Here is a 24,475-nt window from a genome sequence, read left to right on the forward strand (position 1 = left end):
GTCAGCACCTTCATCTGGAACACAACACCTGAAAAAGACACCTAACCTTCAGTGTCACGGCCGAAACGGCATCCGATGGGGTTCGCATCACAGGCGACTTTTATTATGACAGCTATTATGTCATCTGCTTTCTATAACATTAAATATTAACTGCATTTTGCCTTTCACAATTTCAAACCAACGGGGTGGAACAGAGCGTGGTGTTTCCACAAAAAATAAATAAAAGACATAAAAACACTTCTGCAAAATTATGAATAATTCACGTGTTGAGGAAAAGACACTAAAATGGCAGGAGACAAAGTGGAGCGAATAGTGCCATCAGCTTCTGTAGAGCCCACCATGCAGCTCCAGAGAGAGGTGAAGCTGTAATTAACTCAAACTGAATCCGGATAGTCAAAAATGGCTCTTCATCAATGCACCCATTTGTACTGCAAACCTTTGTTTACAGAATTATCACAAACAGAATGTGTAACCCAACCTGACCAATAAACAAACCTGGGTTTAAACCAGTCCTAAATCTTCACAGCGCAGAAGTATGAACTGCAAGATCGCAACGACAATAAAGTTTTATTGTTCAACAAGGATGTGGTGGACTTCCTTTCCCGTTAGCTGTGGCATCAAAATAAGTTCATGAACCCGGGAACGCGGTGACTGTCCTCACTGGACATTATGCTGGCGTTTTTCCCGGGGATCATGGGTGCAGACCACCAATTCAGCTGGTTTCACAAATAAATGCATAAAGACTATTAAAATCATCATGAATGTTGAACTCTGGCCATAGTTTATGCTTCCTGTCATTTACGTGGTCACTCCAGTCAAATTACATGTAAAACCAGCATGTCCTCATAAGTGGCTCTGGGATTTCCTTCCTTTGCACTCTGACTTACATCTGGGTGTGCTTGTGTTGGTGTGGGTATATTTAGAAGCATTGTGCTTGTTCGTGTCATCCCAACAGTCCTTGGGGTGGTTATTACCCAAAAAGAAAATCCCCATCAAATTAACAATAATTACAAGTCTGAAAAACGTTTTAAAAAAAAGAGGAAAAAATGACAAATTTATGAGAATAAAACTTGTGTGACTGAAAAAAGAAACGTTGGCACATATAAGAAAAAAAAAAAGACAAATTTAGAAGACAAAATGACACATTTATGAGGTGAAAACAGCAGAATTAGCGTGTCCAACCTGGTGCTATAGCGAGGTGACGACACAAATTAATTGTTAAAAAATTAGGTTAAAAAATTGGAAAAATGTGTGACTGTCTGGTTAATGTCTTCTGGAATTTACATTGTTTCTAAAGATAAAATCCAGATTTTCCACACAGTGTAAAACAGCGTGTTCTTATTAATGGCTCTGGGATTTCCTCCCTCTGATTTCTCAAGCTGCTGTTGGCACACATATATTTAGACGCACTGTGTTTGTGTGTTTTCATCTAAACACTCATCATCAACTTGACAGTAAAAGTTTGCGTTGATGTCTGATTTCCATTTATAGGAGCTGACTGTTTTCTCTGAAATGTGTTGCAAGAACAACATCAAATATGATCACACACTGGAAAAATACTGGAAACACACCGGCTCGTTCCCTGGCACGGTTACCGATAACACCGGGGATCTTTTTCTGTAACATTAAGCAACAATTCTGTTGGTGAAAAAAACAAAAAAACTTTTTTACATGAAAGTTTTAAAGTTATGAGAATTTTTTTACAAGCATATTTAAAACAAAAAGATAAATACATGAGAAATAAATGGTACATTAATGAATAAAAAGGAAACAAAAAAATGCAAAATTTGCAAGAAAAACCATCTATGAGAAGAAAGTGGTAGACTAATATAAAAACTGCCAATTTATGAGGAAAACTACCCGTATTTATAAGAAAAATGAGAAAAAATGACAAATTTATAAGATAGAGTATAAGATTAGATTATGCTTGTGCTGCATTTTGTAGATGGTTAATATTCACAGAAACTGATTTATTTCAGTAAAGTCTGTTAGAAAAAGAAACTGTATTAATGAAACCGTTCTATTAAAAAGAACTGGACTGCCAAAAGCTGTAGTTCCTCTAATGTCCACTTGGGGCTCCCCATCAGTCAGTCCCCATAGACGCACATGATCTTGTGTATAACCTGCTACAAAAACAGTTTGTGTCTCTATAGATAATTTGTTCCTGTGTGCCAACTGTTCAAGTCACCCACTTAAACTGTATTTAGACTTATGATAATGCAACATTATAGGTGTGGTTACAGTTACAGCTGAATCCTAGTTTATCTAACTATAGGTGCCAGAATACACCTGCATTTCAAGCCAATGTTCAACATTTCTAGCCAGTCAAATGATGTTATTTGTTGTTGCTGCACACCCATCATCATGGATACATGATGCACGCACCACAGAGTGGGTTTCTCCGTTTGTGTTTTTTTGTAATTGGTGATATAAAAATGTATGGAAACACAATTAAAAAGCACTCTAAAGGTTTTGTCATTCCACCAGTGTTCCCTTCAAAAACGAGTTATGTGGTGAAGTCTTCCCTGTGTGTTTATAAATAACAAACCTGGGAGGCAGTGACCACAGAGCACCCTCACTACGTGCTTCTCAGCCTACATTCCTCGAGGTCTCCTGTGGGGACGCCGTCATCCACACCTCAGAGACTCTGTAGCGTGACTGCAGGAAGTCCCCGCCCAGAACGCTGTGATACGCAGGACGATACAGCCTTTTGTAGCGCTTGTGTTCGCCTGCTCAGGAAATCACGCCGTGATTAAGCGGCCCTTCCTGAGGGGCTGCGTGATTGCCGGTCTGTCTGCCTATTATGCTGTCCGACTGTTTGTCTCTGCAGTAATGCGACTGTCTGCTCGGCTGTCTCAACTGTCCTCTTGCCCATATGTCTGATTACCTGTCCGTCCTGGCTGCTCACTTTATTACGCCCGCCTCATTCTGCTTAGCTGTAAAAGAGCAATAAGTAAGATTTTCTCTTTTTTTCACTGCCCGGCAGCACAGAATCCCCATCTGCAGAGGGTTGATAGAGTTTGGAGATCAATACGAGTGACTAAACAACTATTCCTTCAGCTGCTCAGATTTCTGGCTGCAGCCTGTATCACAGGGAGCGCTCCCTGTCTAGACACTAAATTACTTAATACCTCTTTAACTCGAGAGAAACCAATATGTTCGAGGAAATCTTAAATAAAATGTGTAAATACAGTTGTTTTGTGCAGAGAGCCACTGAGGACACAACGGTCAGGTCTGCACAACCTTTGCTGTAACTTTATAATTTGAATTACATAAAAAAAAAAAAAAAAAAAATCTGTGAAACCTCTTAAGAGAAGCAAACATATACAGTTCTGTAGCCTCCTTTAGCATCATGGTCCCTTCTCCTATTGGCTTTAAAGATCTTTCCTGCTTTATTATGTATCAACTACTTAAAGGTACTTTTTGCAGTTAACCTCTCTGAATAGACTATGTGCGCCGTAGCATATGCTACTTCCGTGGGGAAACTCCTGTAGAGTGCTTCGTTTCCGGTGTGATATTCGCTCCTTGTTTACGGTCCAGTTTTCCAAAACAAGTCAACCAAATGGACGAATCAAGCGGCGATTTACATTTCTCAAGGTGCCCAGGAGTGACATGTTTAGCCGCATGTTCTCCTTAAATTGCTGGCTGTCTGAGTGGTGTCCCAGAAACGATGTGGGCTTCATAGATAATTGGCAAACCTTCTGGAGGAAACCTGGTCTTGTTAGGAGAGACGGCATCCATCCCACTTTGGATGGAGCAGCTCTCATTTCTAGAAATATGGACAAATTTATTAAACCCCCCAAAATATGACTATCCAGAGTTGGGACCAGGAAGCAGAGTTGCAGTCTTACACGCCTCTCTGCAGCTTCTCTCCTCCTGCTACCCCCCCAAAAACCCATCTCCATTGAGACTGTGTCAGCTCCCAAAAAGACAAAAAACAAACCAAAAACCAGCAATAAACAACTTAAACATAAAAAATCACAAAGAAAGAACAATACAGTATCCACATCTGAACCAAAGAGTAAAACAGTGAAATGTGGATTATTAAATATTAGGTCTCTCTCCTCCAAGTCTCTGTTAGTACATGACTTAATAATTGATCAACAAATCGATTTACTCTGCCTTACAGAAACCTGGTTGCAGCAGGATGAGTATGTTAGTTTAAATGAATCAACACCCCCGAGTCATTCTAACTACCAGAAATCTCGAAGCACAGGCCGAGGGGGCGGTGTGGCAGCAATTTTTCACACCAGCCTATTAATTAACGAAAGACCAAGACAGACTTTTAATTCATTTGAAAGCCTGATGCTTAGCCTCGTCCACCCCAGCTGTAAAACTCAGAAACCAGTCTTACTTGTTATCATCTATCGTCCACCTGGGCCTTACACAGAGTTTCTCTCTGATTTCTCAGACTTTTTATCTGATTTAGTGCTCAGCTCAGATAAAATAATTATTGTGGGTGATTTTAACATCCATGTAGATGCTAAAAATGACAGCCTCAACATCGCATTTAATCTGTTATTAGACTCAATTGGCTTCTCTCAAAATGTAAAAGAACCCACCCACCACTTTAATCACACTCTAGATCTTGTTTTAACGTATGGCATAGAAACTGAACATGTAACAGTGTTTCCTGAAAACCCTCTGCTGTCTGATCATTTCCTGATAACATTTACATTTACAATAATTGATTACACAGCAGTGGAGAGTAGACTTTATCAAAGTAGATGTCTTTCCGAAAGTGCTGTAACTAAGTTTAAGAATATAATCCACCCACTGTTATCATCTTCAATGCCCTGTACCAACATAGAGCAGAGCAGCTATCTGAACGCTACTCCAACAGAGGTCGATTATCTTGTTAATAATTTTACCTCCTCACTACGTACGACTCTGGATACTGTAGCTCCTGTGAAAACTAAGGCCTCAAATCCAAAGTCCCTGACTCCGTGGTATAATTCTCAAACACGTAGCCTAAAGCAGATAACTCGTAAGCTGGAGAGGAAATGGCGTGTCACAAATTTAGAGGATCATCATTTAGCCTGGAGAAATAGTTTGCTGCTTTATAAGAAAGCCCTCCGCAAAGCCAGAACATCTTACTATTCGTCACTGATTGAAGAAAATAAGAACAACCCCAGGTTTCTCTTCAGCACTGTAGCCAGGCTGACAAAAAGTCAGAGCTCTACTGAGCCAACAATCCCTTTAACGTTAACTAGTAATGACTTCATGAACTTCTTCACAAATAAAATTTTTATCATTAGAGAAAAAATTACCAATAATCATCCCACAGATGTAACATTATCTACAGCTACTTTTAGTACCATCAATGTTAAGTTAGACTCTTTTTCTCCAATTGATCTTTCTGAGTTAACTTCAATAATTAATTCCTCCAAACCATCAACGTGTCTTTTAGACCCCATTCCTACAAAACTGCTCAAAGAAGTCCTGCCATTAATTAATGCTTCAATCTTAAATATGATCAACCTATCTCTAATAATCGGCTATGTACCACAGGCCTTCAAGCTGGCTGTAGTTAAACCTTTACTTAAAAAGCCATCTCTAGACCCAGCTGTCTTAGCTAATTATAGGCCAATCTCCAACCTTCCTTTCATATCAAAAATCCTTGAAAGAGTAGTTGTCAAACAGCTAACTGATCATCTGCAGAGGAATGGCTTATTTGAAGAGTTTCAGTCAGGTTTCAGAGCTCATCACAGCACAGAAACAGCTTTAGTGAAGGTTACAAATGATCTTCTTATGGCCTCTGACAGTGGACTCATCTCTGTGCTTGTCCTGCTAGACCTCAGTGCTGCGTTTGATACTGTTGACCATAATATCCTATTAGAGCGATTAGAACATGCTGTAGGTATTACAGGTACTGCACTGCAGTGGTTTGTATCATATCTATCTAATAGACTCCAATTTGTACATGTAAATGGAGAGTCCTCTTCACACACTAAGGTCAATTATGGAGTTCCACAGGGTTCAGTGCTAGGACCAGTTCTGTTTACATTATACATGCTTCCCTTAGGCAGCATCATTAGAAGACATAGCATAAATTTTCACTGCTATGCAGATGACACGCAGCTCTATCTATCCATGAAGCCAGGTATCACAGACCAATTAGTTAAACTGCAGGAATGTCTTAAAGACATAAAGACCTGGATGGCCGCTAACTTTCTGCTTCTTAATTCAGATAAAACTGAGGTTATTGTACTCGGCCCTGAAAATCTTAGAAATATGGTATCTAAGCAGATTCTTACTCTGGATGGCATTACCTTGGCCTCCAGTAATGCTGTGAGGAACCTTGGAGTCATTTTTGACCAGGACATGTCCTTCAACGCACATATTAAACAAATATGTAAGACTGCTTTCTTACATTTGCGCAACATCTCTAAAATTAGAAATATCCTGTCTCAGAGTGATGCTGAAAAACTAGTTCATGCATTTATTACTTCCAGGCTGGACTACTGTAATTCTTTATTATCAGGATGTCCTAAAAACTCGCTGAAAAGCCTTCAGCTAATCCAAAATGCTGCAGCAAGGGTACTGACAGGGACTAGAAAGAGAGAGCATATTTCTCCTGTTTTGGCTTCCCTTCATTGGCTTCCTGTTAAATCCAGAATTGAATTCAAAATCCTGCTCCTCACATACAAGGTCTTAAATAATCAGGCCCCATCTTATCTTAATGACCTTGTAGTACCATATCACCCTATTAGAGCACTTCGCTCTCGCACTGCAGGCCTACTTGTTGTTCCTAGAGTATTTAAAAGTAGAATGGGAGGCAGAGCCTTCAGTTTTCAGGCCCCTCTTCTGTGGAACCAACTTCCAGTTTGGATTCGGGAGACAGACACTATCTCTACTTTCAAGATAAGGCTTAAAACTTTCCTTTTTGCTAAAGCATATAGTTAGGGCTGGACCAGGTGACCCTGAATCCTCCCTTAGTTATGCTGCAATAGACGTAGGCTGCCGGGGATTCCCATGATGCATTGAGTTTTTCCCTTCCAGTCACCTTTCTCACTCACTATGTGCTAATAGACCTCTCTGCATCGAATCATATCTGTTATTAATCTCTGTCTCTCTTCCACAGCATGTCTTTATCCTGTTTTCCTTCTTTCACCCCAACCGGTCGCAGCAGATGGCCGCCCCTCCCTGAGCCTGGTTCTGCCGGAGGTTTCTTCCTGTTAAAAGGGAGTTTTTCCTTCCCACTGTCGCCAAAGTGCTTGCTCATAGGGGGTCATATGATTGTTGGGTTTTTCTCTGTATTTATTATTGTGCTATCTACTGTACAATATAAAGCGCCTTGAGGCGACTTTTGTTGTGATTTGGCGCTATATAAATAAAATTGAATTGAATTGAATTGAAGGTGTCTTGGACATTTACCGAATATATCTGTAGATGATGTTCATCAACTTGCCGATGTTTTTTTCCCTGCGCCTCAGAGCAAAAGAGAGAAAAGATTCAAATTTTATATTTCTCAGTATTTGTATAATTTTGAAGGTAAGTCACAGCATACCCTGCGTAAATACTAATATATAGAGACCCTTACCAGCAATCACTCATTTATTTTATATCCTGTGGCTTTTTTTCACAGTTTGTTGACATGCTGTGTAGGTCTGTACTTGACTGAACATTTGCCCAGCGATCGGTGTTTTCATCCTCTGTATTGTCATTCTCGGTTGCCATAGCCACGGTATCAACAGGTCGAGGCCGGAGCTCCCAAACTCTGGGTCGCTCTGTCTTTTTCGAGACATTTATTCCAGTGGAATAATGATGGAACAACTTTCGGCTGAAGACAGCACTTCCCAGAGGATGACAGGAAGATCTCTCCAGTATCAAAATGCTGACTAAACACTCTAGAGTTCGTCGTAACTGTGAGGCCGTCCCTTCTGATTTTTATCAGCCACTGTGGGCACAATTCAGGATCTTTGGGAAAGGAGTGGAAACTTAACATCTTGTTAAATCTCCCCCCAGCAGTACACAGTGGGACTCACAATGGCGAGTGTCCAAACCTTCTGCTCTTTGTAACTTAACATAATCTTTCCATTTTCATATTTTGGACATGATTTTGGAGTCCATCTTCGCAGTAGCGAATGACCGCAAAATAAAGCCACAGGAAATGTAAAACACTACATCAGGTCTTAAAACAGGAAGTTAGCATTTTCTCGTGCACAGGGTGGTGAAAGCCTGCAGCTTTCACCACCAGGGGGCAGTGTTTAACCCCCTTGTCCACGCTAATGTAAATAAAGTGTTTGTACCACAAAATGTCATTTGGAAAAGTCTTTAAAAAGTGCTATTACACTAAAGTACATCTGATATCTCAATCTACATTTATTTTTTATACTTTCTATGTTCCAGTATAGCTTTTTCATCAGCAGATCAGACCACAAAAAGTTATTAATCACTCTATGTACTGCTAGCTTTAACTTCAAAAAATAGAGGATAATGGTTTGCCTTTGTTTAGTTTGTTTGGCGTACTCCTTTACTGGGTCTTTTAGTGGGTCACTGATTTTTTTGAACCCTAATGTGGTTTGCCAGTTCTTAGAACAGACCGTCATCTCCTGGTGGCCAGTACTGCCACGGCTGAAGTGGCAAGGCACCAATGCTGAAGATGCCTTCTGCGTAACAATGGCCTGCTTTTCATAGGTACAGCTGACTGAAAGCCGTCATGTGACACCCTTGAATGAGTCTCTGTCATCTGAATCATCCAATAGTTCAGCAGAGAAAATTCTTCAGCTTTTTTCTCAAAGCCACCCGAGCAGAGGTTTATTTTACAATATATTCAATGACAAAAGATTAATATATGCTCCAAACATCACATTAAATATGGATGATCCACCAAACTGAAGCAACAAAATGTCTCGCTGCTCAGCAGCATAAAACTCTCCTTTGTCTTTCTTTGGTTTCTGAAACTTAATTCCACTCCACATTCATCTCCAAACTTCTAATCACTCTACTGGAGGACGATTTCTCCAGCACCGTCCCCTCCTGGGGCCCATAAACCTTTGATGGGAACGACTGATAACTCGGGAACAAGAAAAAATTAGGCCGCTGCGTTATTGGTGATTCATAATCCAGTTCCGAGGTGTTAATAGGGAGCTGTATTTAAGCTGCCAATGTTTAATATACACTTCCTGCAGTTGCACTAAATCTGCTGCAGCTTTTTTTGGTTTGGGAGGGGTGTTAATGGAAGAAGTGGAGGGGCAGGTAAAACTTGGCCGCCTGCCCAGGGGACTTCTGGATTTTCTTAGTACTTTGAAGTGACCTGGATATACAGCTTGTGGATAACTCTTTCACTCTCAATCTCTCTTTTAATCTCTCTCCGTTAGTCCCTCGTAGGGTTTTATTTTTCTCTGTTTTTCAATCTTTCTGCTTTACTCAAGATCACTATCTGTCTGCTTCTTTTGTCGTTTCACTTTTCTTCTCATGCTCCCTCCCTTTGCACATCTCCTACTCCCTTTTGTCTTGCTGGTTGAACTGTTAAAGGAACACTCCACCAAAATCCTGACTTTGGAAATCACACTCTGATCTATAGAAGGTGGCTCTGAGTGCTGTAGTCCCACAGCATCACGATGGCATCCACCAGTGTCCCAGTTTCATGGTGAAAAGGAGTTTTAAATATCTGCATGAAGTAATCAGAACGAACACAGGCATAATGAACTTCCACTCGTTTCCTCTGTCCTCATTAGTTCCTAAGACCCTGACATTTGGCTAAATGTGCAGCTATGATGGATATTTACTTACATTTAAGCCGAAAATGCATGTACTTTGCTGGTGCATGGGGAAACTCACCTAAAGTATCAACACTGTTATGTTGTATTATCATATGTACTTGCTCAACTAAAGTATACAAGCTTACCCCAAAGTTGACTTGGATGTGAAAAAGCTCACGGGCTGTTTTGTCAGTACTTTAAAACACAAACTTTACCCATACATCTTTACTTTGTGCCAGCAGATAAGTTGCTATTGACTAAGACGCATTACAAAGGCTGATCGCTAAGGAAAAATGTGTATTCTTGGACAAGTTGCCGGGGTTTTCCTGTTGTCAGATTAATGCTGTCGCTGTAATCTGAAATTTGTGTGGAAGATGCCGACTTGTTTGCTAATGCTCACAAACTTCTGGCTTCACATTTGGTGAGTGTTTGCAGACAAGTCAGTGGAAACTAGCTTGAATTCTTGGCAACCAAAGCAATCACAAAAAGGCTTTTGGTGCAGCATTATACACCTCACCTGGTAACTACCACTGACCTCCAGGAACCGCTTACCAACATTGCTCCCTACCTACCTGGGCTTGTGGTTGCCAGATCACAGGTCACTGACTGGACTCTAGCCATGTGGAACTTCATCTCAAACAACCCAAGTCAAGGTGTTATTTTCAGGTCAGTATCATTGTTAATAGCAATGACCACGTCCAGTGCTGCTGACCAACACTGTGCTGCTGCTGGCTAAAGAAAAAGAAAGAGGAGAGGAGGAAGGCATATTAGGAGGGAGCGAGAGAGAAGCATTATGGATGTAGTGAAGGAGGGTTAGTGTGACAGAACAGGATGCTAGAGACAGAATAAGATGCAAGAAGATGAACTGCTTTGGTGACTCTGAAAGAGAGCAGCTGAAAGAATAAGAATAAGAAGAACCACATGGATGAATTTGGAAACAAAATGTGTTTATTGTGAATAAAATTGTAGCTCAGAGGTATGTGATGGTATCTTAACTCTGACCAAAGTACCCTGAAGGCTGACACACTACCTGCACATTCACCACTCTGACCTTCACACACACCTTTCTGCATTGGACATAAATCTCAGGTTTACTGAGAGAATTGCAAGACTCAACTTTTTAGTGTTTGAACTCTTTCAGGATACACACACCTTTGTGAGACGAGCACCGCTTGGGTATGAAGGATGTGATTACGGAAACATTTGGCAATAATTATAATATAGGCAGAGAAGGGTTTCTGGCACAGCTTCAGCCGTTCCACAAGAGAAAGTTTATTACAAATAATATGTTCAGTATATTTTACGATGTTCCTAATGAGGGCCATAAGCCAAAAGCTTTAATTTCATAGCAAGAACGTTGATCTGTAAATGACCCGAACCCTATATTCACAATTTTTCTTGTACTTTTCTTGTCTCCATTTGTGGTCAGTCACTTTTCATAGACATTTTTCTGGACTTTTTGGGGTTCAAATCTCTTTTCTAAAACACGTTGTTTGTTTTTAGCCATTTTCTGTCTCACTTTGTGTTGTTTTTTTTGCTTCTGTTTGCATTTTGTGTTTTTCAGTTGCTTATAGTCTCCCTTAATGTTCTGTTTATGTATCTCTAAAGTTATTTTTCAACTTATAAAATCATTAGAAAAGGAATATAATATCTTTTAATAGTCATCCATTTTATTTCCTTATCTGTTTGTATAATTTTTGAGTATTTTCTGACTGTTTTGGGTATTTTTGTAGTCATTCTGTAGTTGTAGATTTTTTCTTTTGCTGTTCGCCTCTGTCTTTGTGGTCAATTTGCATTTCTGTTTTCATTTTGATCCATTGTTGTTGTTTTTTTAATCTTCTGTAGTCATGATGGATCTTTTTAAGATTATTTTTACTTATTTTCTGTCTTTTAGACGTCATCTACTTTTAAAAACAATTTTGTTTTTATTTTTCTAGTGATGCTAGCATACAAGCTAACGTTCGCTAGCTAGCTACTACAGTGAGTACAGCTTCACTGACAAGCTAACTAACTAACATTTAAAAAAGCCAGTTTTCCCTAATAGGAATGACTGCTTGATTGATTAAATGCTAAACATCAATGTTCAATCAATGGAGAGAGTGTTTGACTTATGCTAGCATGTCTGCTAACTCAGGTGATGTCAGTAGCTAGTTGGTCTAAACTCCTGGGGCTAAACTGGTAACTTGGCTGGACATTTATCTGCACAGGTCTCTCTGTGTCCCAAAGCTTTCTCAGCTTAAGATTTTTGGTTACATCCACTAAAACTTTGTCACTTAGCTCTATAGTCTTAAATATGGACGTTATTAGGTTAATTTAAATGCCTTACTGGATGGAGGTAGTTCTAAGTCTGACTGTACAGTATATCTGTGTTCGACCTGAAATGACGAATCACACAGCTATAAGTGCTAATCACTTCTCCAGAAGTCATCAGCGGTAATGAGTAATCAGTAAACTCTGTCTGCTTCCTGTCGCTGGGTATTTTCTCTCTGCTGATTTGATTTTTGTTCATCTCTTTCTCTTCTGTCTCCATCTAACACCACATCGAAATAGCGGTCGAGTCATAAGAGTTCAGTAGGTACTAAAGGTGAAAGATTTGATAATTACTCCTCACATATTAGTAATTCATTATGTTGACGTATGAATGTGTACCCTGAAATTAGTGAGGGCATTATCCTGAAGTAGACCTGGGCTAAAAAAAGACCAGGTTATCCAGATATAGTGTCCAAATTTGAATCCAACTCACGACAGATGTAAGTGGTCTCCAGCTGATTCATATGCTTTGGTATGTCTTGCTCATTTCCTGGACTCGGTCCTCAAGTCCCTCATTAACAGCCCCCCTGTCATGTGCAAGAAGGTCCTAAGAAGGAACTGAATTATGCTGGGAACGGGATATGTTTCAGAGAGCAGATGTTCTGTGTAAAATATTTACGTTTTCATGCTGGACGGAGCGCTTTACTAAACTCTTTTCCCTCAAATTCCACACACGAATTCCCATTCATTCCCTTGACCTGCTCTTCGTAACGGTCTCTCTATTAAGTGATAAATTATGCTGACTATAAGCGCCCTCATTTCCTGATGAGATAGGATATGATTAGGTTTAGTAACAAGAATGACCTGATTAGGGAGCAAAGAAACATGCATTCACTGGTAGGAGACAAACACCAGTTTCCTGTGCAAGTCGTCACATTTTTGTGGCTCTAAAGCAACACCACACTGTTTCCTCTTCGCTCCCAGTGGACGAGAATCATGATTCCCGGTGCTGCTCGAGGGCTTTTTAGTGTAAAAAAAAGAAAAAAAGAAGCTGTTTTTAGGGGGATTTTCTGAATTGTTTTTTTCCACTTAGAAGTTCAGTCTGCTGATGCCTCGCTGGATAATGCCACACTGGATGTTATTTTAGCACTTTCTGTTTACTCTTTGTTGGCTTTAGCTGTGACGTGGTCGTTGCCAGCAGTGTTATTTATACTTTCACATGTTTGAGAGGATTACAGTCCTTTTCATTTATGCACAGTGCTCGGCTGGCATGAAAACGCAGAGTTCAATTGTCTTTTGTGGGACTAAATTTTTACATATTTGAACAAGCAGATTTTATTTTAAGTTAGCGTAACAGTTGTGAGTTGCATGGCTGCTGCCTCATACTGACAGGTAGCAGACTGCAACTAGGTGGCTGGTGGATCCACCAACCGGTGGCACTCTATACTACCTCACCTGACCTCCTAAGTTGGATTTGCCGAGTTTCTCTCTGTAGTATTAATGGATCTGTAAAGTCTAAAAAAAACCCAAGAAAAAACTCCATAGAAGACTCCAAGGGTAATTAAGGTGTGTTTATCCAGAAAGCTCTCGTTGTTTGGCCCAAATGTGGCCCACATTAGCAGTTTCCTCATCTGGCGGCAGTGGCTCAGGGCTAGTCTGGATTCCACAGCTCAGCTACAGGTTAAACTAATATGAGGCAGATGTTAGGAGCACTGAGACATTTGGTCAACATGTGGTCCAGACAACACCTGCTGTAACCCATGTTACCACCCAGCTATGACTGGTTTATATGACTTATGTCATAGATGAGCCATTGGTGACGAAAGTAGCCTACATTAAGCCCCGTGTCTGCTCTCTGGGTGTTATCACAGTCATGTTTAAGGTAGAGAAAAAGCCTTCATCAGGCAGGGAAACAGATTTTATGAAGGCCGTGAACTCTTTCTTTGAAAAGGTTGGTTGTCTCTAATTCAGATAGCTCTTTTTCAGCTCAGTTTTTGGTCTCCACCAGCTCCTGAAAACAATATCTATCTCTTACTTAAAAAAAAGATCTTTCTTTCCCAGTCAAAAAAAAATGTTTGTGGCTTTACTTTCATCCTGCTTCTCCCCGGTCATAGACTCCGCTTCATAAACTGAGACATTTTCCCAAACATTTGTATACAGTTCACATCCCGCCATCACCAGAGACCAAAGCCAGCAGCCCGCTTCTCACAACAGCCTGCCTCGTTGTATTAGGAGGATTCGGAAAGAAGGCTTTGACGGAAAGGTCAGGCCACCTTTTCCTATTGAAAATCATTGGCTGCTAAAGATCATGACATTAAAGGTATGAGCAGAGAGGCCATAAGAGAGCGGCAGCGAGGAAGAACAGACGAGTCTGCAGTGGCAAAGACAGACGGATGTCTTTGAGAATACTACAGTCGGAGATAAAGGAGGGTAAAAATACGATAATACAAGTTCTGAATTAAAACTGAAAACTCTGAGTAAAAGTACGGAGATATTAAAGAGCTCTGACCTCTTTCTGTTTTTAAAGCTTGGTTACTACCACCACATTTTTAAATAGTTACATTGCACACAACGTCTGTCTGTTAAATGTAAGAAAGCCTGAATCGCTGTGGTTAATTTGTGCCTGGTAGTGGCTCTCTCTTCTCCCTTGTGAGTCATTTCACATTAAGAAAATATTTTTATGTTTTTCTTTAGTCGTTTTGTTTCTATTAGCCTTCACTTGTTTAGGTTTGTGGTTATTTTTGTGTGTCTGTTGTCATTTTACATGATTTTATGGTCATTTCATAGTAATTTTTATGTCTCTGTATCTGTTTAACTGCGCTTTTTTTGGTAGTGTTGCATCTTTTTTATGTTGTTTCTGTTTCTACTTGCAACTCTCTTCAAGGTGATTTTGTGTAATTTTGTAGTGATTTTAGATTTCGTTATTTCCTCCATCAGTCTCACTTTGTGGTCATTTTCTGTCTTCAGTTTGTGTCTCTGAGTCTGTATCTTGTTTGTATCTTTAAGGTGTCATCACTTTCATTTTTTAGTCTTTTTTGTATCTTTTTATGTGTTTTGTAAAAAAACATCTGATCACTTCTTTCTTTGTTTTGTGGTCTTTTTATGACTTTTATTGGCTGCAAGTTTCCCTTTATCGTCATTTCTGTGTCCTTGTAGTCATTTAGCATCTGTTTGCAGTCATGATTCGTCTTTTTATGCTTGTTTTCAGTGTTTTTATGTCTTCTGAAGGTCGTCTAATTCTCTTTGTATTTGTTTTCCGTGTTTTTTTTAAGTTATTTTGGACCTTTTTGAAATGATTTAATTTCATTTAATAGTTTTGAACATTTTTATTGTCAATATCTGACAGTATTTGTTAAAAAAAAAAAAGCTAACAGACAATGATTTAAATCTGGTTTCATGTCCCCTGCTGTAACCTGAAGATTAATGCGTATACAGCATAGCATGTTGTATACTGATTTTTATAAAAAACCTGATTTTACATAAATCATTTTAAACATTTAGAGTCAAAAATGTTTTCATAACTTAAACTTTTGCTGATTTCGTTTGAGATTCCAGCTTTCCCAGTCAGCACACTGATCCAGATCGCTGCAGCAAAGGTTGAAAAGCACAGAGTTAGCTTAGCACTAGCCTGAAAACTTGGCTCAAAAAGTCTCTACCACAAAACTAAAAAACTTAGAAAGAGTCTGTAAAAGCTAAAAAAACTTTTTTCTTCTGAGGATTCGGTGGAGACCAAACATGAAACCAACAGAGGGTCAGTTTGGTTGGAGGATGATCAGGTTTTGAATAAAGGGGGAAAAATGAGGCACATACTTTTAATTAAGCGTGGCCTTGCTTCCTGCTCCAGTGCAGCCCTGTGGCAGTCAGACAGACTTGAATTAAACACCCAGAACACAGGAGGTCACGAAGAGCAGCCAACGGGGTTTTTTCACTGTAATCATGAAGAAGTAAGAGAGAGGGTGAAAAGCAGCCGCCCACCTCACAGTCAGCTACGACATGTGTACTGTATGTATGCATGTGTTTACCGGAGCAGCTGCTCCGTTTGCTGTCCTACTTTATGTTTGAAAGCACAAACTGTTCAGCAACATTTCGCCATAAAATCGATTTTCATCCCAGAGTGAAACGAGGCCAGCGCGCTAAAGGCTGAAGAATTAGACATACTGTATGTAGGCTAACGGCGCGCTAGCAGAGAGTCGGTGGAACCAAGTGATTAAAGCAGCAGACGAACCCTGCAGAGAGCAATGTGTGTGTGTGTGTGTGTGTGTGTGTGTGTGTGTGTGTGTGTGTGTGTGTGTGTGTGTGTGTGTGTGTGTTAAAGTGGGTTGCTTTCAGAGCTGACAGAGGCTCTTCGATGTGGTCATGGCCCGAGTTTAGTTTTGTGTACATTATTGTCTCAGCTCTGTGTCCATGTATATTTAATACACCAGGGTGCAGCTTATTTCTCCACAGGAAGGTGAAACTGAGCAGCACAGACGAGCTAATTTTGGAAAAAATCTAAATGGCAGAAAATCTCCGTCTGTCACAGTTTTGCTTTAATTTCAATAGATATGAGTAGTATTTTTTTTGGTGATCATTTCGCTTCTTTTAATAGCTGCCTGTTTCTTTTATGGTCATTTTGTAATCACTTTGCAGCTCTTTGTGCTCATTTTGTGCGAGTTTTGTCTTCATTTGGTTACATTTTGGCCTTTTTTCTTTAAATTTACTTCATTCTCTGAAGTTGTCTTGCATGTGTTTATTCATTTTGTTTTAATCATGGTTTAAAAGACCATGATTACATCTTTGTTGTCATTTCCCCCTTAAATTTCATTTTGTGTGTCTCTGAAATCATTTTACATTTTTTTTGTAGTCATTTTGTTTTTTCTTTCTTGGCCTTTTTGTGTTTGTGATTATATTTAAAATGCTGAATCTAGGAGTTAATTTAGCATTTTGACCATGAGAGAGCACAGCTGCAGTGTCCACACTGCCAGAAATGTTGCCGCTGAAAGCGCTGCTGTGGGTGAACCACAGAAACACCTGCTGACGAGCTGCAGGTAATGTTTCCCAGCATTCACGGCTGTGTTTGGATATAAAAAGCTAAACTGGAAAGAAATCCCATATTTTGTCTGCTGAGGATAAAAAACTGTTAAACAAACAGTTAATGTTCCAAGAAAAGCAAAGAAACAAACAATCACACGCTTTCCCGCTTACTGCACAAATACTTCTGGTTCCCGTGTGTCCTGCTGCTGCCCCCTGCTGCTCTGGAGTGTGAACAAATGTACACATAAAACACTTTTATAGGGAAAGTACAAATTTTTCTTTCATTAATTAGTTATTATATGAGTTTAGTCTTAAAGAACAACATACGGAGTCATCAAAACATCTGATGGATTTGCTACAACAATTAGATCTGTGGGGAAAGCCTTGAATTTAAATTGAAATAAATTTAGTTTGTTGCCTGCTCACTTGTAATGTCTGCCCTTAAATAGGCTTTAAAAACGTTTTCTTTTGTGGACAAACTTGCTCGATCTCCTGAGACAAAGTCCCTTCATAGTCAATTTTAGTCCTTTATCGGTCATTTTCTCCCTGTTTGAGGTCAACATGCACGTTTTTGTGCTCGTCTCTCTTTGCACCTCCAGCTGGTAGGATACCTGAGGGTGCACCGAGAACACGGGGAGCTCGTACATCTTACCTGGCCTGGGCCCCTGAGGAGCCGATGGAGAGAGAGAGACGTCTAGACTGCCTTTGATTTCATATATCATGTGTTATTATTGTTTGTGTGCGTTTTCTATTCGGGGGCCACAAAGCAAATCACTCACCAAACACTTTGTCCTTTTTATCCTTAGCCAGTGAGCTAAAGAGCTATTCTAACTCTAACTCAATCAATTATGAGTTTCACCAACGGCAGCACAAAATTATGCCTTTCACCTCCCTCACAGAGGACGACATTAACCTCTGACCCTGCAGCTTTCCGCCTTCGAGCTCTACGGCAACACGCATGTGCTTACAAAGGCAGGTTGAACCATGTGACATGGATGTATAACACACTAAACTTGGAGTTTGATCAGCTGGAGTGAGTCTGTGATGAAGGGCAGCATTTCAGGCTGGAGCTCTTAAAGTTTTCTTGATAGGTCATAGTTCATGTTGAACCTGCCACTTCTTCACTCCTCTCCAGCAGCACTAACTAGACACTGAAACACAGCAAATCTGACTTTATTGAGATCTGCACCGTGAACATATGACAGACACAAGAAGGTTTTAACGTTTTGTTGGTGGTTTCTAAAGTAGCTCCATGTTTCTTAAATCATCGTGACTGGAGGCTGATGCACTGCTCACGTAATCTCACTGATACTACGATGACTGAAGGTACCGGCTTATTAGCAGCAGCACAACCAGACAAACATAAATGTACCCAGCGTCCAGCATGTCTAAGTACTACGCAGTATTACTGTGTATAAGTACACGTGTTTTTATTAGAAACCTGCTTTGAAGACTTCAAACTCTCCTGTAGGCACCGTGCAGGCGACATTTTGATGATTGAATACAGGATGAAGGTGGCGTCTAATTACTGCAAACATTCATTATATATTTCTTTAGATCAGTTGGTGCCTCTGAGGATGATCTCCAAAAAAAAAGAAGAAGCAGAAATTAGACCTTCAAAAGCAAGAAAAGGATCAAGTGCACCACAAGAAGTTCATGTAATTGCTGTGAGTTTGCACAGTTTAACCCTCATTCTCGTCAACTGTTCACGTCTCAGTGCAGCTGACGTCTCACTCCGACTTCTGCAGAGGATAAAAAATGTTGCAGAAAAACACCCGAGCATGCAGCCCGGAGCAGGTGGAAATAACTGGCAGCACACCGTCAGCAGTTGGTGAAAATGCTGACCAACACAAAGCACTCCATCAACTAAACATTAAAGGATCAATATTGTGGAAAACAAAACACTGCTGCATGAAGGGCTGGGAGACGGAGGGGAGGCGGCAGAACAAAAACCCCTCCCTCTCGCCCCGCTGTCGAGTGCTTAACAGTTTGATGTGCAAACTGCCTGCGAATGAAAGTCAAACGTGATTCACTGATTCATATTTTACATAAAGACAAAAGCAGACTGATCCGAGTTTGACGCTGGGAGAGGAAACGGCAGAATGAGAAACATCCAACATGTTTCAGCCAAGGAGCGGGCGATGATGTCAGCTCTCGGGGAAAGATTTGGATTTTCTTGGATTTTAAAAGTTGTGAAATGAATGAGAAATTTTTACATTAATGAGTTTTTGGAATTGTTTCTATTTTTTTCAATTTTATAAGATTTATGCTTTATCGGGCACCTTACAATGTGTCTTTTTTTCACATAAAACTTTTATGTAAATCAAAATGCTCCATTTAGTTTCAAGATTTACATTTTTTAATTTACTCATGTTTTACTTTTTTTTTGTTTTAAAGTGGATTACATGGATTTGTGAGAGACTGGATGGGACAAACGTTAAATACGACCCCTCAGTTGGACTTTTCCACCTTTTTTTTTTCAGCTGGCTCTACAAGATACCTCCCACATTTGCAGTAACGCTCAGGGGGGTGTCCAAATTCATGGGCTGCATCCTCCTGAGGCTGCATTTGTAGGCCGATTACGTCACAGCGACGCGCCGAAGGCTGTCCAAATTCATAGACTCCTCCGAATGTGGCAGACAAATGCATCCTCCTTTTCCCCGAATTTGAAGGATGGGTCGGGTGTGTCCTTCGTGGCCCACCATATCCCAGAATTCATAGCGCGGGCCAGCCAATTTCAGTTTCCAACAATGGCGGCCGCTACTAAGTTTTAATATTACTCTTATTAATCTTTCTGGGTCACAAAATAATCTTTTAAGATATTTTCAGCGAGAAAGTAGCTGTGTAAACTTCAAATATCTGCTCGGTTTATCAAGACATCACATATTTGCAAAAGTGCTCCGACATTTTCTGAGACGTCTGTTACCCACCCGCTCGAATGCTAGCTGGGGCGATAACAGCGAACTCCCTGCACATCGTTTTCAACCTCGCCACGGTCTTTTGCTACTCAGGTTAAACATGATTTATGAGTCACTTAGATAACTTAAAAATGTTGTTGTTTGGCTTTTCTCAGTGTTTTATTTGTTCGTGAGTAAATCAGTTTGGCTGAGATCAAAGTTATAGTTTTCACACAGATGAATAAACGTCAAACGGAAAACTGATTAAACAGAAGTGTGAGATGGTCGAGAATTTACCCCAGTGTCCTGTTATATTTTAGATAGGAAGGAGCAGACGGCTGAGTTTATTAAACTCCACCGAGACAGCGGTGACGCAAAACTGAAGACTAGATCGTCCAATTTCACAGCCGTTTATTTCCGGCCTACCCGTCCTTCGGAGGACCCGGCCCATGTCGACCATGGCCGGGTCCTCAGGAGGAAGCAGCCTATCAATTTGGACACCCCTTCAGTGTTTTTGGCTCTAAGTCACATGATCACAGACCTGGCCAGCTACGACATGTCGGTGCCTTATTGGGCGACGTCTATGTGAACTCTCTAAAGCCTCCTTGAATAGATGTGATTTCTGAAGCCTTGGTGTGAGTTTGACTGACAAATGTGCTGTACACGTTTGTACACCTACAGTACACACACACACACACACACACACACACACACACACACACACACACACACACACACACACACACACACACACACACACACACACACACACACACACACACACACACACACACACACACACACACACACACACACACACACACACAAAAACTGGATGTGACTGGATGGAGGTGAACCAGATTGAGAAACCGGGCTCTCATTGGCTAACAACACTAACCGCCCCCCCCCGATGCTATTAGCATTAAAAATAAGATCCAGAGAGCCACACGAGGAACTCATCTTCAAAATAAAACAGGAAATGGTGGGCCCTGTCCTCACAGTCAGAGGAACCAAACAGGGATATAAAAAAGAGACCATGAGACCTTTCCTGCCTCGTTGTGAAGACTCTACGTCTCAGATGTCAGCTGTCTGCAGCCGAGGTGCTGAGCTGTTATTCCTGCAGTGTTTTTGTGAGTAGATGATGTTTAGCCGCTGATGCCTGAGACTCAGAGATCACTGCCCTGCTCCCTCTCCTCATCCTCCTTCCTATTGCTCTCTAACACGACCCCTGGTGGCAGGAGAACGCCACTACACTGTGACGCTGCTTCCAAGCATGTGATCGCATGCTATGGATTTGATGGCGGCTGTGCACTGGCAGCATGACTGACAGTTTAAGATGTTGTGCGAACATTTAGGACTTTTTTGACCAAATTAAGGGGTCGTTTACTGTAAACTGGTGATGTGCATCTTCTGTCAGTCAGAGACAAGCCACGGAAAACACCAAAACACAAATAGGATGATTTAAATAAAAAACTGGGTAGAGTTCTGTGAAAAATCAAGAAACTGGACTGTGTGCAAAATATCACTAATGCTGCCAGTTACTTTATAGTAAATCAGTGCAGTGTTTCTCAAACGCAGTGGAGTGGAAGTATAGAGTAGAGCACTTGAATGGATGTATTAAAGATGTATTATCAGCGAGGTGAGAGAGTTTCCTCCTGAGCGAATGTAAAGCACGGCGGCGTGACATTTGCCGCTGATACAGTGGATTCTGCAGCGAGGAGAAAGTCTGCAATCTAAATAATCTGATGAAAGGTCAGGTGTTCACACCGGTCGCTTTAAAACCAAAAGAACGGGGGGATCGGTCTCCGTGAGGCACACGGGAAAAAATAAAAGCACCTCGAAGATACTCATCGGACCAGAATGCAACGCAGCCGTCAGTCAGAGCGGGTCTGGATGAAGGACAGCAGGCGCTCTTTGCATAGGAAACTCCTACAGCTACAGTCTTATAATAAATATAATGTTTTATTAATATTTAATAATAAAAGAGCTGAACGCAGCAGTTCACACTTCAGAGTCTCATCAGAAATCAGGATGAATGAACCTCACACATTATATTTATGATAATATTCACAGAATACAGCAGACGGACACTTATAGATTACTACAAGTCGTGACCCACAGGACAGACTTTTTCTTTTTTTGTAGCTTTACTCTGGCTCTCTGGACAAAAAGCCAACAGGTTTTGTCTAATGTTTGGGAATATCACATAGCTTCTGTGGGAGATGATACTGGAGACTGCAGAGATGACATCTTTGCAATCACACAAATAAAACACTGATGCTAGGCTAGAAATGAACTACGCTTTGGTTGCATGACTGTTTAAGACTCTCTCTCGTGTGGCACCACAGAAAACTGAAATTAAAAAAAGCTTAATTTAAAGCTAAAAATGGTGAATCCACCCAGTTTAAAAATTGTAAATCCACTATGATCTTGGCTTCACAGGGACACGAAACACTTCTGGGTGAAAGTCACAACTGTCATGTGGACTGTTTGTCTCCTGGAGAACATCCCATAGAGCAGAGGTCCAAACAGAGGTGTTGAAGGGAGTTTTTCCTTCGCACTGTCGCCAGGTGTTTGCTCAGAGCAGGTCGTCTGAGCGCTGGGATTTCTTTCTATTATTGTAGGGTTTATCTTACAGTATGGAGCCTTGAGGTGACTTTGTTTTTTTTTAATATGGCATTGAACCTTTTTTGTTTTAGTTTGTTGTAGCTTTGCGCAATAATTAGTAAATCTGTATTACTAGTAATATTTGCGTAAAATTACTTTGTATTACGTGATTTTTACAGGTACAATCAGTAGTTTTTTCAGGTTGTTTAACAACAAGGACAGTGTACTCATAAATATACACAGAAAGTGATGTTTTCTTATAAACCTTGAATTTTTCCAAATGAATACACTAAAAATACATCGGAGAGGACGCCGGGATGTGGAAGCCAACATTATACTTAATTATGTTTTATGTGAGTAGAGACCAGACACAGACGTGGGACGCCAAAGGCGAAACAGAAGTTGTAGGCGTGTCCAATTCATGTCTGCACCTAAAGAGTCAACCTTAAGATACCACAAACTATTTAAGTGGCCATTTATTTTTGTACAGTTGTAGTAACACCCCAGCTGGCTACAGCTGTATGGGGTCTGAATTTAATATTTTTTAACTTTCTTTCCTGAATAAAACTTGTTTGTCTGCATCAGGCGCCACAGCTAGGATTATGTCATTCTCATGGCAAACCTCTGTAACTCATGTGCACAGAAACAAAAGTCTTAGAGGCTGATTTAATGTGCGAGTTGTCTCTGGGAAACAATAGCAAAAAAATAATGAGTTGTGAAAATTACTAAAGCTAATTTCATCGATTTATTTCAGACTTATAACCACAGACTAAACTCAAAAATAGGATTTACTTTGACATGACGGACGAGGAGATGCACAAACCTATTTCTGTGTTTCAGGCCTCCTTCATAGAGCTTTCGATAAGGTAAAGTCACAGTTTCCTTTTCTGAATCTGCTAGTGATGGAGGTGGTTATTCAGAGAACTGTATGGGTTACAGGTGGGCGGTGATTTGTTGGAATAAACTGCACTTCATTTTTCAGACGCTTCGACCACAGTTAAAGCTGCGTTTTCCAGAAGGGAGCGAAAGTGAATGAAGTCATCCGTCACAACAGCCGAGGCACGACTCAAGAACACTAGTTTCACCAATTCAGCTTTTGTTCGGTCCCTGGGACCTTCAGTCGTATCCCGGTGTGCAAAATGAGCACCTATTCGAATCAGAGAGGTCAGCCGAGGCTGAACGCTGCGGGAGAATTTGACAGCGAGCTTTTCCAAGAAAAGAAAGACAGAAAGAAAGCATTACTCAGTGTCTCATCTAACTCCCGGGCTTTCTTCTCTAAAAGCCGGAGATAAGAAGATGATTGACACGTGTTCTGTTCTCCCTGCGGACTCCCTCTCAGAGTAAAGGACAGAAGAGGTGACAGAGGAGAAGTGATGGAGGGAGACAAAAAGACAGAAAATCAAAGAGTTCAGAGGAGGAAACAGAGGAGAGAGAAGAAATATGAAACCTGCTTTGATTGAGACTAACTGAGAAAATACTGATCGCTAGTTTCTGAATAATTTCCTGTGACACTTCAGTTATTTGGTGCACTAATCAGATGGATCGGTGGACGTCATAGGGAGCCAGATCTGGTGAGTAGGACGGGTGGTGAGTAACAGGGTTAAAAACGGTAAACAGTGGATGAAGAGTGGATCAACTATTTTCTGATGTAGTTAACTGGGAATACTGGGAGATGAAACGCTCCACGTGGGTTTCACGCTGTGACCCTGCAGACGTTGGTGATTTTGGTCCCTGTTTGAGCATTGTGACACTCGTCATGTGTTGTATTATCCTGATTTATGTTGCCATCCAACACGTTCTCAGAGCACCTAACATATCTTGTGCACGATGCCAGTTTCCCAGTGGAATCAGTGATTTTAAACATCCCAGTCTTCATATATTCCTACTTTCACTTTTTTCTGTCTCAAAGGAGAATATTAGATTGCTTAAACTCTTAAAGCTATCCGACGTTCTCCCTGCGTCTGTAAACTCATCTTTGTGACAGTGTGGACAGCGAGGCGT

At 40.7% G+C, this 24,475-nt stretch overlaps 1 protein-coding gene across 4 annotated transcripts in view; it reads right to left on the reverse strand.

The window, feature by feature from the left end:
• The window catches only part of si:dkeyp-23e4.3 (rho GTPase-activating protein 7), a 108,467-nt gene that overhangs the window by 40,427 nt on the left and 43,565 nt on the right, over positions 1-24,475 (reverse strand). The window contains exon 1 of one of the 4 annotated variants that reach the window (XM_005472312.4): positions 10,280-10,343. The exons of the other annotated variants lie outside the window; for them this stretch is intronic. Within the exon in view, the coding sequence (XP_005472369.2) occupies positions 10,280-10,340 (61 nt within the window). The 5' untranslated portion in view covers positions 10,341-10,343. Of the gene's footprint in view, positions 1-10,279; positions 10,344-24,475 lie in introns of those variants that run through there. 4 annotated transcript variants of the gene reach the window in all.

This window comes from Oreochromis niloticus, linkage group LG10 (genome assembly GCF_001858045.2).
Source record: "Oreochromis niloticus isolate F11D_XX linkage group LG10, O_niloticus_UMD_NMBU, whole genome shotgun sequence".
Taxonomy (NCBI): domain Eukaryota; kingdom Metazoa; phylum Chordata; class Actinopteri; order Cichliformes; family Cichlidae; genus Oreochromis; species Oreochromis niloticus.